Source organism: Leptonotus elevatus, chromosome 11, assembly GCF_054856555.1.
Source record: "Leptonotus elevatus isolate MCC_2025b chromosome 11, RoL_Lele_1.0, whole genome shotgun sequence".
In the NCBI taxonomy this organism is placed as follows: Eukaryota; Metazoa; Chordata; class Actinopteri; order Syngnathiformes; family Syngnathidae; genus Leptonotus; species Leptonotus elevatus.
The window spans coordinates 13,746,098-13,761,015 of record NC_141249.1 but is presented as its reverse complement, the minus strand read 5'-3'; the positions used below and the strand labels follow the sequence as shown (position 1 = coordinate 13,761,015).

Below are 14,918 nucleotides of genomic sequence, written 5' to 3'. Positions count from 1 at the left end.
TTTTGTGCCACGTACCGACTGTTTTTTAAAATCATTTTTTTATTCAATCATAACATGAACTACAATTTGCGTAATACAAATATAACACAATTAATATAAACACAAATAAAAAATAATAATAGTGCATAAAAAAAGCGCACATTTGCCTCACGGTTTTGAGGTTTGGGTTTTCAAATCTCAGCGGGGCATTTAAACATTCCTGCATTTGGTTTGCATTTTTGCGTGGGTTTTCTCCGGTTCTCTTTACACAATTTTTTTTTTTTAAACACAAACAATTGAAACACATGTTATACTTGTGCCTTACACACATTTTGCGGGGTTTTTCTTTTATGAGGCTGTGTTCGGAATCATTCACTCATTCCTTTGTCACTGAAAGATTTTTACATCGAGGACTAGATAGTTCACTTATCCAACGAAAAATCACTTTTTGAACACTAGTGTTACATGGTCGACTTTCCATATTTGAAGTTGAACAAATAAATTATCACGCAAATTTACAAAATTGTGATGACTATTTTTGTGCCAATCGGCGCAATGCATCATGGGACATATTGCTTTGCTAATGACCACCAGTTGGGAAAACTTCTTCTGGGTCAATACGATTATATTATCTTGGCTAAGGAGTGATTCAGAACACGCACAGCCTAAAACATTCAAACCTTTTTTTGCTGTGAACATTATTTGCATTATTTGACAAACATTGCATCAGTAAGGTCGCTTTTGTACAAATGCTGGCAATGTTGCAATGAGAAAAGCAAAACGTTTTTATATTACCAAAAATTATACATATATATATATATATATATATATATATATATATATATATATATATATATATATATATATATAATGTATTTATTTATTTAACTAACTGTGGAAAGCATGCATTTACATAAAATCATATGGAAACATTTTGTAGTAAATAAAAGCCTTGTGGTAAATGTGACATTATAGTCCATGCATGTCGAGAGGCCGAGAGATGTCGATCTTGTCAAAGTGATGAAGAGTGAAGTGTGTACAATGGTGCCGTCTGTGTCCATCTAGTACTTGACATGTTGGCTCCTCTCCTTTTCTCTGTTTGCCACTTCGCTGTCTGACTGGGACGCCACTTCAGAACTGTAGGCAAAAACTTATGGGTGACTACAATTGTTTAACACCCCATAATCTTATGTACATTTACACGAAATAAATCTCATTCGCAAATTTCTTCATCAGAACATCCTACCTTTGAATGTGACTTGGCACATCGTCGGTGATGAGGTTATTGAGTTTGTAGTAATCCAGGAAGGTCCGAGCCACATTCATGCCCAGTCTCATGTCTGATGACCTAAAGTTAAGGCCTTTTTTTTTGTTTTTGTGTGTATCTATAAAAAAATGAGACTTTAAAGTGGAAGTCAACCTTAAACATTTCTTGACAATAATATCTTATATGTGACCTCACTAGTCTAAACATGACATTCTGATTAATATCACATTTGTGGAATATGAGTTAAGAAGCAAAATTCAGCTGTTTGATCCATTTGGCCACTTGCCAATGACATCACAGTTGCTCAGGCAACAACCAATCAGAGCTAACCTGTTTTCTGAAGCTGCACTGTGATTGGTTGTTACCTGAGACCTGCGCAACATTGATGTCATCTTCAGTCGACAGCAAGTGGCAAAATGGCCGCAACCTAAAATGGATAAAAGTGGCTGTATTTTGCTGCTTAATTCATATTCCACTAACGCAATATTAACCAGAATACCATATTTAGACAAGTGGGGCTGCATAGAACATCGAGTCAACATTTTTTTTGGGGGGGGTTAACTTCTTCCTTAAAGGGAAAAATGGGAAACTTTTATCTTTCCCTTAAAAACTCTAAATTGTTTTACTTAGCATGTGTCCATTGGGGTCATTTAAATGAATAATTCACATTCACATTTAACATATGCTATGCTTTTTGATATGGTTCATGCTTTTAATATACTGTATGACAATAATCCCTGAAAAGACGATAATTATCAGGTGATGTATGGATCTTTCTGTATTACATATTCAAAGCAGCACATCTGCATAGATTTTAGACATCCTGCCTGAAACCTTTGCTGTTCCCAACACATTGCGAGCTCCAATCAATAACTAAGCAGCGGCGTAAATCCTCAAAAAACAACGCACCTCATCCAGGATTAAGCGACACAAAAGCTAACTATATGATGGCACTATGAATCAAACATAAGCAATTACTGATATGGCAAGACCTACTTTGAATTCACGGGTGAGCGCGCACATCACCGACCCTCAATACATTAGAAAAAAACCCCACATCAATAACTGCTTTGCTTTTCTAAAAAGGCTGAGGGCCAAAGAGTGTTGTTGCGCGGTCTGGGATCATTAGGCTTGTGGGCCAAGTAATGATGGCAATCAGGTTGAGATAATGAAGAAGTAGTGAAGCACACAAAGACAAGCATGCCTCCAACCACGCAGAGCGAAAGGATGCGGAGAACGCAGATAAATAAGGACAATATCCGTAACACGCCGCACATTTCACCTGAGGCGAGGCCGCCTCTCTATCTAAACTCCCATCATCCTTACACATTGCACGTGGACGCCAGACAAATATAAAACACAGGGTAGTTCATCTTGTGGGTCACTGATGTTTGGCTATGTCCATTCGTCAACACGCCGCTACATGATGGAGTTATGCGGCGATGTCGTTTGTCTCCTTTCGCCGCCATTACCTTGTCGGCGACATCTGTCGGATCATCTGTCTGTCGGCCACGTATTTGATCGAAAACAGCTGGCGTACGGATATAGATTTTTGGATGGTCAGTTTTACATTTGTTTGAGCGGAATGACTTGCATGTCCAAAGATGTTTACGGGTGTGACATGATGCATGTGCAGTTCGATGAGTTGAACTTTCAAACGTGATGTGACTCTCTATATTCACTTTCGCCATGTGCTGTATGTATCTAAATGAGTGTTTTCAATAATATGTTTTCAATATGCCTGTTCTCAAACATTTAACTTGACCAATTCTTTATTCGTGTGAACTCGTATTTTTTTCCCCAATTATATCAAAGGCATCAGACCAAACTTCATAAATCACAATCTGGTACATAAAAAAAAAAAAATCTATACTTTTGGTTAGTCCACACGTGCGGATGCCATTTTGACGAACTATTGACCAGTGTAAAGTGTTGAAAATGGCTTGCTCTCTTTGATGATGCAATTTTAATGGTTAAAGAGGACCTCAACACGTCCATGTCAAAATTAAGCAGTAATAAATATAATAATAATGCATATATTTGTAGAGACTGCGGTCAAGTTGTATTTTACAATTTTACAATTACATGTTAAAGATTAGATAGCTTTTAACATGAAAAGAAAAATGCATTGAGCTGTTACCGTCTTACAAATGCAATTATGCCATCTAGTGGCAGAAAAATGATCTCAACACAAATTAATATCACACTTCTTTTTTTTTACAGTACAGTACATTTTATTTTATAAATTATTATGAAATTACTGTATCAATGACTGCAAGATGCAGCCATATTTCTATTAGTTTAACATATTTCCATTTATGTTAACAAGTGTATGAAAACTTTTTTTTTTCATTTTATTGTGCATTTAGAACAGATATAAAATTTGTTATTAAACGTGAGATAACTATTGAAGTCATGTGATTCATTAAGATAAATTTTTTTTTAATCACCTGACACCCCTACTTTCTATATGTCCTGGTCATTGTTTTGAAATTTTAGTGCATGCTTGTTGAAAGCATGAATGTATCGCAAAAACATTGTGTGGCGCCATCTTCAGGTTAAACATTGGCATAAACACAATTTGGCTGTTTGTCCTCTCCTTGGACAAGCACAGACTATCTACGTCACTTGTGTGAAACCGACGTAGCCGCTCTGCCACCCACCGGCTCAGTCTCGTCACGCCTCCTTACCGAAATTGAGTTGGAATAGTAACGTCATTATATCGATTTTCAGGTTAGTGATTTATTAGGATAACATCTGGTTAGTTTATATAGCATACCTTGTCGTAGTATAGAGATGATTTAGATCGTAGTTTTCACTGTTGTTGACAATTACAGCCAGACCACGCCCAACTCGGGGGTGAGTTGCAATTAAAACAAACTTGCGGTTTTTGGGGTCTCTTGAAAAAGTGACAAATTTGGAGGTACAATATGTATAGTTAAAAAAAGACATAAAAAATAGAATATGTCAAACGTCAAAACGAGCAACCATGCTGCCCAGATGTACGAGTGAACAGAAGAGACTCCATTTATTTTTCATTTTAACAGCTTGGCCTTGTTCCTGTGACATTTTAGTTATACGCACAATATATGGTCATTCTTGTAAAGACGTTTGCACAGTAGACTATCTTGTACAGAACAGAACAGAACAGACACATTATTCATCTCATATCCTTGGTGTTCATTCTGACCTCAGAAAAGTTTTTGATGCACCCTCCCCCGCTAACACCTTTCCACACATATTTTTCCCATCAGCAGAACTGGGCGTCAGTCCCAACTTTTTTTTCGCCAGGCAAGCTCGGTGACAAAAATATCTCGCGGACCCCACCGTGAGCAGATGGCCACTCAGCTTGGCTTGTCACGACTCGCCGTCCATTACAGGAGGTTTCGTGATGGACGGTCAGTTTCTGAAGGAGAACTTCTCTACGTGTGCAGGGATGAGATGGAAAGTATAGGGGGGGGGGGGGTGAATAATTGCAGATATGGAGGATGCCCTTACTGCTGTTTGGCCATTTGCCGGGGTGGGGGACACCACGGGTTCTGGACTGCGAAGTGATGACGTGTATGTGAAACTGAACGCAGGTGGTGGACCACAACTTTGTTGAGAGAGAGAAAGAGAGAGAGAGAGAAGGGGGAGCGAGAGAGAGAGAGAGAGAAGGGGGAGCGAGAGAGAGAGAGAGAGGAGGAGAGGGATAGGAAGTGAGAGAGGGAGAGAGAGCAAGAGGGGGGAGAGAGAGGAAGAGAGAGAGGGAAGGAGAGACAGAGGGAGAAAGGGAGGCAGAGAGAGAGAGAGGGAGGGAGATGAGGAGAGGGAGGGAGAGAGAGAGGGAAGGAGATGGAGAGAGAGGGAGGGAGTAGGAGAGAGAGGGAGAGGGAGAGACAAAGAGCAAGAGAGAGAGAGTGGGAGAGAGATGGAGAGAGGGAGAGAGGCAGAGGCGGGGAGAGAGAGAGGGGCAGGGTGAAAGAGAGAGAGACAGAGTGAGTCAGGAAGGGAGAGAGAGAAAGAGGGAGAGAGAGGGGGGAGGAGAAAGGGAGAGAAAAAGAGAGGGATAAGGATGGAGAGAGAGAGAGAGGAAGGGAGAGAGAGAAAGAGGGAGAGAAAGGGAAAAAGAGGGAGGAGAGAGAGAGAGAGGAGAGCGAGAAGGATGGAAAGAGAGGGGGGGGGGAAATCACAAGCAAATATTCTTTACCCCTTGCAGCAACTAACATTACCATAGAGCTAAGACAGTCTTCATATATCCATGTTTTTATATACTGCCCCCAGTGGCCAAGGTATGCACACCAGAAGGAGCAGCACAAGGTCCATTCAACGAAAGCAACAAAAAAAAGGCAAGCTTGTTTACTTTCCTTACATACTATTTATTTACGTCTTCACTGAGCATAATTATGGTTGTGAAGGCAGAACTTTGAATGCCGCTCTTGTATTAGACCTCATTATAATGTGCAGGTGTACCTAATGGTATGACCTGCGAGGAGGCCGCCTGCCCCTGCGGTGCGTTCTTTGGCGTCGTGTTTAATCGATGGCCGGTCATTGTCATGGCTCAAGGGCGTGTGCCAGTTTGTGTGCTGATGAGCCAGACAAGAGCGGCGGGGACGTCACGACTTGTTTACCGCGGCTATTTACTGTCAGCGCGGCATTTAGCGGCTTTCGCCATCACGTCCCCAGCGCCTGGTCCTGGCAGACGGACAGACAAGGTGACGAGTGGACGACAAGGCCCCCCGTGGTTCGACGGATAAGGAACAAGGAGAACGCTGTCCTGGTCGGACGGGATTTAACACGGAGACGAGGGAGGGGACATCGGAGGCATCAATGAAGGCCACTGACAGTTGCTGTCACTGCGCTGACACGCAAGACAACTCATTATCGATGACTAATTAAGAGGCCCGTCAGCAACAGCGATACAGAAAAGGCCACTTTTGCCCTCAATTAGCGATTTAGCAGACTCAAAACTTCAGGGAAGTGAAAGGAACAAACTTGAGCACCAAACTTTGAGTCCCGTTCAAGATTTTCAAATGAAAATCACAAAACCAAACAGGCTTAAGCATCTACAGGCACTGTAATGCCTGTAGATGCCACAAAATGGCGGCAAAGGACTACTTTCCTTTCCTTCAACTAATTTCCACAGTTTTGCTATGGCACCAAGATGCCACTAGATGGCACTAAAGCAATACTGTTATTTTGCTTTGGCCTGAGCACAAAAACAGCAAATCGGTGATTTTTTTTTCAATGCATGGTGTTACCTCTCCCTTTCCAGGTAGCTACTACAAATTACGCTAGTTGCAGATTTTTTTCCTTCCTGTCACTCATTGAAACAATAAGGCTATAAAAAATATTTTTTAATTATTATTTGCCAAAAACCAAAAAACAACCCCCCCAATAATATTCATCATTTGAATATCATGTCTTTGTAGTGTATTCCATAGGTTAACATGATTTGCAAATCATTGTATTCTCTTTTTATATATATTTTAAGAATGTCACAAATTAATTTGAATTGCGGTTTGTAATTCATCTGACAACCAAAACAAACCAAAACAAAACACAATGAATAAGCCAAATAAGGCCACGAGGGGGCACCCAAGTTATAGTAGCTCAAGTAATAGGTTGCATTTGCAGGCTAAGAACACAGATTTGTTTTTTGTTTTTTAAAAATATATCTTCTTTGCTAAATAAGTAAAACGTGTCTCCTCTGAATATCACACTTGAATATGAAGTTAAGAAAACTATTTAAAAAAAAAAAGGCCATCAGTGCAGCACAAACCTCTGGCAAGGCTTAACACCTGTTTCCCATAGGGGGGTGTAATGCCCATGAACGAAACAATGATAAATGATGCACTATTTATAACAAAAACGAACGCCTTCATTTTTCTCTGAAAGAGAAATTCTGAATTTCAACACGCAGAAAAATACTTTAAATAATTATAATTGTATAGCATTTCCAAAAGAATAATTATATAAAAATATTTTTAAAACTATAGCCACATAATATACAGCACTTTACTGCATCATATTTACTTATTAAGTTTTGTGGAAAAATTAGTTTTGAGCAACTGCAAATGCAGATAACATACAAGCAAATGGATGCAACCAAAAACATAAGCACTTTCCTCACAGATATTCCACAACAATATGTGAATCGTATTTTTGTGTGTGCTTTGTAATCATGTTACATTTATTTATTCTACTGTATTATGTAAGTCGATTTTTCAGGTATACAATTTTTTTCTGATGGCTTTTTTTAAATGGAAAAACTTTCTTTTTATCCATGTTTTATAAAGTTCAATTGTATATAGTGATAATTTTCTTGTTAAACATATATATATATTTAGGCTGGAACACATAAATGTAATTTTAATTAATTTCAATGGCGAAAGATTATTGGCAATAACAGTTTTGAGTTACGAGCATGGCCACAAAATTCAGAATTCAATTCATATTTCAAGGTACGACTATATTGAGAGTAAAAATGCATCTGTACTTTTTTTTTTTTGTAACGGACTTGAATCTTTACTGCTATTCAAAATTTTTTTTTGACGCAAGTGTCTTTACTGCTACTTGAGTACAGAGTGCTACTTGAGTACTTTCGCCCCCGTCTGGCTGATGTGACAAGCCGCTTCCAGCACTCGTAGCTGACAATGACACGGGTCTCATCTTGTGTTGCCTCCATTGGCACTTTGTCTGTCACTGATCACACATCAGCTGACACATCCGGCTCACCGACTCGGCGCCGCCTCTCAGCGCCGCCCCGGTCTTTCAGTTAGTGGGCGGGTCCCCCGCAAACTTTCCTCTCCTACGTCATCGTGTCCGAGCGAACATTTGCATGATTTTTCAGCGTCGCTGCCAATGCTTACATCCGAACGGCCGCTCCAACGATACCTGTGCAATCAGCTGCCTGCTTTCGCACGTGCGAGGCCGCGCACCCGCTGGTGCGTGTCTGCGTGAGATGATGTGTGTGATGTGTGGAAGCGAAGCATATTTGCCTCCAAGCTATATCATTTGCATACCTGTCACAGCCCCTCCGCTGGGTGTCAGGTGCACTGATGCATAGTGCGTTCCACTGGCAGCTCTGCTATTTCATGGCTTCCCACTGTTGTGTGGCGCGGGTCTGACTGTCAGCTGACAATGAGTGTGTGTTTGCGTGGATCCAGAAGCAAACACACAGTCCCTGGCGAGGACAACACGATTAAAAAATCTTCCATGGCGTAAATGTACTTTCAAGTTTGGCCAAGTCTTCAAAGTCAAAGATCTCCACAGGATGCAGAGACGTTTGCATAGTAACAACAAGGTCCCGTGCACTACAATCGTTCGCAACATTAATTTTCAATACCGGTGGTTCTCAAACTTTCTTCATACCATCATCATGACAGGCAATAAAATGTAGCATAGGAGAAACACTACGTCTTCATGAAAAACGACTAGTGGCCAAACATTTAAACTAGGGATGTATGGCTATTGGTTAACGGCAATATCGCGATATGAAAATTGTCACGATATCGTTGTTGTCAAGTTACAATATTAAAAATATCCGTCAAAAAGGCTGTATTCCATTTGTGCAGTTCTAGCACCCTCTATTGTTTAGTTTATTAGCGCACTTTCATTTTAATTAGGAATTTTTTGGCCACTGCGGTGGTCATCATCACTCCCATAAATCAGTCATACAAACGAATATTTTTCAACATCACCATAAAACCCCCCCCCCCCCATTACTTTGCACCTGCTCCAGCTGAACACAAACAGCATTGTGCACTACAAAGACCATGATGCTTTGCATCGCTGAGCCATGACATGACATGACCAATCCTATTGCTTTGCCACTGCTGTTATGTACAAAAACACAATATTGTGCTTGTTTTTACCCAACATGAGCTTTTAAAAAAAAATATATAAAAAAAATAAAATTGTATGTATGTATATATATATATATATATATATATATATATATATATATATATATATATATATATATATATATATATATATATATATATATATATATATATATATATATATAAGAAATACTGAAACTACCTAAAATTTAGCATTTTTTAAAAAAATAACAAACGAAAAGAACCACCCTGAAAAATAATTAAAACAAACTAAATCTAAAATACAAAACTCAAAATGAAATAAAAACTAACTAAAATGAAAATTCCAAAACTATAATAACCCTGGTTCCATGTTCAAACTGTTGCCATTGTCAAACCTTTTACTGTACAAACTGGACACACAATGTTTTAAATAATATTTTAACATTCTTGACTGTAGCACGAAGAATCAAACTTAAATGTGATTCAAACTTAAGTTTGGGCAAAAGGCGTGGCGCACCCTGCACTGCTTCTTCTATGCTCATCATCACAATTTTCCTCTTTGCCGTCACTACTACCTTCAACGTTGGCATTGTCAAATGCTCTTTTAGACACAAGAGGAATGGTTTTACTAATGGTTCTACATGTAAGTAAATGTAAGAGGTCACACATGAAGCGAGCGCGTGCACGCGCAGACGCGCACGCACGCAGACACAGGCACAGGTGAGCGGATGATTAGAGGACAAAGAGAAGGCAGACAGGATAGAGGTTGTCCCTGCTGTTTTGGAGAAGAGGATTCTCAGCTTGACTAGATGATATAATGAGCTGTTATGTTCTGGGTGATGAGACGAGCGGAAAGGACAGGCTGGAGGAGAGAGGACGACATGAGTGCAACATGCACGCGCGCACGCACGCACATACACATCACTTTCAAACTGTGACAAAAAAAAGTCTGAACTGTGAGAAATGTTAAGAGGCCAGTTTTGGAGAAGGACAGTGAAGTGGGTGTATAAGTGGCTATTATTTATTTGTTATGTGTTAGTTTGGGCCGTAGATGATTGTGTGTCAGGGTGGGAAGTGTGTGTGTGTGTGTGTGTGTCGGGGGTGAGGGAAGGTGGGCTGGAGGTGCTAAAGGTCTCTGTTGATGATTTGTACGCTCCATCGAGCAGAGCGCTGGGGCGGAAAAAGCGACATGGTCGGTTCTTTCAACCTGCCTGACCCCAATCTCCAGTCTGCACCGGGTTACCCTGTGCAGCTTGCCCACCACACGGGACCCTGCCTCATTGTGACCCTCCCCTTTTCATAAATGAACACACGCACTTGACTAGAAAACAAAAAAAAAAAGATGATGGAAGTCCACTCACCAGGGCGGACTTGACCTCGAGTAGAAATGCAACACAACCAAAATCACCGGCCTAAAGACTCCAAACCCTTTAAATGAGCTTCAACCTTAGTATTACTCACACAAGCGTGACACACTCTAAAAACAGTTGGGTCAAAAATAACCCAACTATGGGTTAAAAATGGGCCGATCCTCTACTTGGGTCTATTTGACCCAACTTTGAGTCAAGAAATGGGTCTTCTCATGTAAAACAACTCATAAATATTGATCAGATCCTGTACTTGGGTCAAAAAATGGTGTCATTTTGTATAAAACAATCCAAAAAATTGGGTCAAATTGAAAGTGGATCGGTCCATTTTTGATCCATAATTGGGTTACTTTTGACCCAACTGTTTTTAGAGTGCACGTCATGATGCCAATAGAAAACCCTTTCACATAGGATTTCTTCCCAGTAAATGCCGCCTTGCGCCGACGCACATATTGCACATACCAGAAACCGCCAATGCTTGTCCTGTTCTGTGAATGGCGTATTGAGTGTGACTCAATCCCACATCAGCTGCAATGCACGATCGTCACTTTTGTGAACGCCAAATGCCATCATTCGAAAGATAGCAAATTACATGGAAAAACGTGCCGCATCTGTACATTAAGTTCCAGATTTAGATTGCCGTTTGGAACCCAGCTAAGCAATTTGTTGCTTAATTCTGCAACAAACAAACATTGATAAAAAAAATCGCCTTGGCTGAGGTATGGAGTGACCCATACGATGGCCAAATAATTTAATAAGTTTATAAGTGCACTTTTTATTTGGTTTATTTAGGTATATCCTCAATGAAAATGACAACAAAGTGACGTTACTCATGAAATGGAGAATTCTAACATTTTGGCAAAGTTCCATGTCCAAATTTGTTTTAAGGAGCCTTTCGCATTACATGTATGACAATCATAATGTACAACTGATTAGAATGGTCTACAATAGACCAGGTGTTTGTGTGTCACGTTTGTGTGACTGTCATGTTGCAATTTCCCCCATTCATTTTATAATTATTTATTTTTAAATTATCAATGAATTAACATTTTTAATATCATTTAGGTAATTACGTGACATTATTATTCAAGGTATCTGCACTGGCGACGGCGGCCGCCCTCTTGTGGCTGTTTTACAATCAGGAACTAGAAATGAGAAATTAGAATAATAATTAAAAAAAATAAAAAATTAATTCCATGCAATTTTAAGAAAAAAAATGATAGGTCTTTTTTTAATTTTAATTTTCTCTCTTCTTTTTCTTTTTTTTGTAGGGACTAGTAGGATTGGTACTTGGTAATGGTATCAATGACTACTCAGGTTGACTACTGGGTTAGAGTACACCAATCATTATCCATAATCTAATTAAAATAAAAATGAATTATTAATTGAATAAAAAAAACATATTTTCAATATTTTAAATGGACATTTTAATTGCAACCTTATTTATGAATGTGACCTAAAGCACAAAAGTAATTATGCTATACAATTGATCAGAATTGTTCGGAAGAGTGAAAAAGATGGATTTTCCTCACAGTAAAGCTTATTTTTTTCTCTCAATACAATCTCTTAACATGCCTCCTCATAGCTGTTTGCAACATTCTTGCGCCTACAGTGAAAAGAAAACCATTCACCAAATACGACTTGACTTTAACTCCAATTTTGGCCAGTGGGAGTCATTTTGGTTATAATTATACATTGTATAGAATATATAAGACACTGCTCTCAATATGATGCAGTGCACTGCAAACCACAATAATCCACATATTGAAACCGTGTTAATTAAACTGCAAATGTTGATTTCTGCAAAGGGAACAGTGGATAGGAACCAGTAAAACCTTCATGGTGGTGGCGCGAGTGTGTCCAGCCTTGGCACTAGAGGGCACTAGGGCTACACCCAGGACCAACATCCCCGCCATCTGCAGGAGATGCAGGAACACTTAAACACATCTCATGTAAGACTCCTTATCACTCCTCTCTAAAACGCTTGGCAAGATCTCAGCGCCATCGGCACGCTCTCAGGAGCACTCCAGTCTGGAGAAGGTCAGCTGAAGGGAAAACTTCCTCCTCCTATCAGTGTCCATTAAGACACGGGCGACCTTCAGCGGCCGTGATGTGCGTTTGTGCGTCGTCTGAACGATTGCATTTGACAGGAGTCTTGTTTGGCTCATTGTTCTATTGTTTAGTGCAATCAAAGCCTCACCTGAGCCTGACTACACGGACCTCCTTGTCTTCTGGGAGCGCCTTTGTGAATGGAATCAATAGACGCGGCTATCGCATCCCTGTTTTAACTCTGCGCATCTGTCACGACGAGAGGCGACAAAAGCGCAACGTGGCTTTTGTAGCGAGTGCACATGACCCGATGCAAACTCACACACAAAGCCTCATGTGCATTGTCATTTTGGTGACGCGCCGGCAACTAATTACCAGACACAAAAGGAACGTCACGGTTGCTGTCTACACTAACGTAAAGTGAGTGGAAGACACACAGCGAAAGGATACATGTCTCCTCGGTGTAGGCCACGGGTGCCGTGCTGCCAGAGGTCATGTAGCTGTAGAAAGACACCTCCAGAGTGTAGCAGTAGGACGTGTCGTCAAGGAGACCGCCGAGGAAACGTCTGCCGGTGCCGGCCTTCACCACGTCACGGTTAAAGGACGTGTTGGACTGAAATAAATAAAAATACACAGGAGACAAGATGAGACAGCTTGTGAAAGGCAGTTTCTTTTAACCCATTTTGACATTTGACAGCAATAAAAAGACATTCTTGCACCCTGAAATTTGGTGACTTTTTCAAAATCGGCCCAAAATACACAAAACGGAAAATGACATTTTAATAATGTTACAAACGTGTACAAAAATGTGTATACTTTGAGGCTATTCTTTGGCACCTGTCTCTGGTTAGCTTGCGTACAGCAACACAAAAGCTAACACGTGGCCATGACACTTGCAGTCACTTTCTACCAACAATGAGCTAACATTAGCTCCTCAAAAACCACCTGTATCTAATTAGCTTGCGTATAGCAAATACACGAGCTAACACATGTAGCTATGACACTCTCTGTTACTTTAATTCCTCCTGCCTAAACAGAACTCTTTAATTAACTGTCAATCGTTGGTTAGCTTGCATACAGCAAATACACGAGCTAACACATGTAGCTATGACACTGTCAGTTACTTTTAACGCCTCCCGTCTAAACAGAACTTTTTGAATAATTGATGATCGCTAGCTAGCTTGCGTACAGTAAAACAAGAGCTAATATAAGTGGCCATAACACTCTCAGTCACTTTCAACTATCCATTCTATCCACCCATTTTCTGAACCCTATCCAAAAATTGGTTAACATTAGCTCCTCCCCTAAATACAGAACTCTTCAAACAACTGAAGATAGATACGAATTTCTGCCTATGTAAACAGTATAAAAGTATGAAAATGAAATAAATGACCGTAGTCGTGAAGTTGTAAAGATTATGTTGTACTCCAGTACTGTAGGTGGTGGTAATGAGCAGTGACAACTTCCAAATAAATAAGAAGCAGTCTTCATTAAAATCAGGTTACAAAACCTGGAACTATGCCTACATTGGGATCTGGAAAGTATATTAGTTTTGCATAATCCTGCTACCACAACGACATTAAGTTATAAATGTTATAATAAATATTCATGCATGCACCAATAAAACAAACTAAAGACATTCTGGTCCTGTAAATATAGCCACAGTGTTAGAAAAATACCTCTTACAAAATGGAAATGATGAAAAAAAAAAAATCCATTTGGTTTGTGGGCGTCAGCTATACTACACAATGTTGACGGTGTCTTGGGAAGCACATGTGGAAAAAATGTTACCGTTAACTGTCACTCTGCTGCGCTGCTTTGCTGAAATGCAAACTTGCTTCCACCCGATGGGATTTTGCCATGATTGTGTTGTGCTGCTGCAGCAGTGCATTGTGGGTAGTGCTGAATAGGCAGAGGGGCCAAAGCACAGGGAGGGAGATGACCCCTGGGCCAGATGTCCCACTAGCAATATATGGCTTGACTCACTTCCCACTTTACGAAGATATAATCCATGAATGCACACCTTTTTGGGAAATAGTTTAAATACTGAACTGAAGTCATTTAAATTGGAGAAAATATAAGGAATGGCATAAAGAATGTGGCATTTCCAATCTATGCATTCAAGACTATATGTAGATTTTATTTATTTATGTATTTATTTATTTATTTATTACTGTGGCAGTCACCCACCATATCATTAGCTAAATCGACACAAAATCCACACAAAAATCCACTACACAATATACTTATAATATTGATAAGCTAATGAAATAACAACAAATAGAAAATAATAAAACTAAATCTAATCTAAATATAACAAATAAAAAACAGATAACTAATTAGAAAAAATGTCATAGGAATATAATAATATATTATCACTGAATAATAAAGAATAAAAAATACTAAATAATTAGAAAGTAGTTCTTGTATTTTGCCACATTGATTTAG

At 39.6% G+C, this 14,918-nt stretch overlaps 1 protein-coding gene across 1 annotated transcript in view; it reads right to left on the bottom strand.

Moving 5' to 3' along the window:
- Nucleotides 1-19: 19 nt before the first annotated feature.
- The window catches only part of agbl4 (AGBL carboxypeptidase 4), a 299,306-nt gene continuing 284,407 nt past the window's right edge, over nt 20-14,918 (bottom strand). Inside the window, exons 11-13 of the mRNA XM_086090040.1 lie at nt 12,921-13,083; nt 1,226-1,319; nt 20-1,116 (exon numbers count right to left, since the gene is read on the bottom strand). Of these exons, the coding sequence (XP_085946166.1) occupies nt 1,041-1,116; nt 1,226-1,319; nt 12,921-13,083 (333 nt within the window). The 3' untranslated portion in view covers nt 20-1,040. The remainder of the gene's footprint in view (nt 1,117-1,225; nt 1,320-12,920; nt 13,084-14,918) is intronic.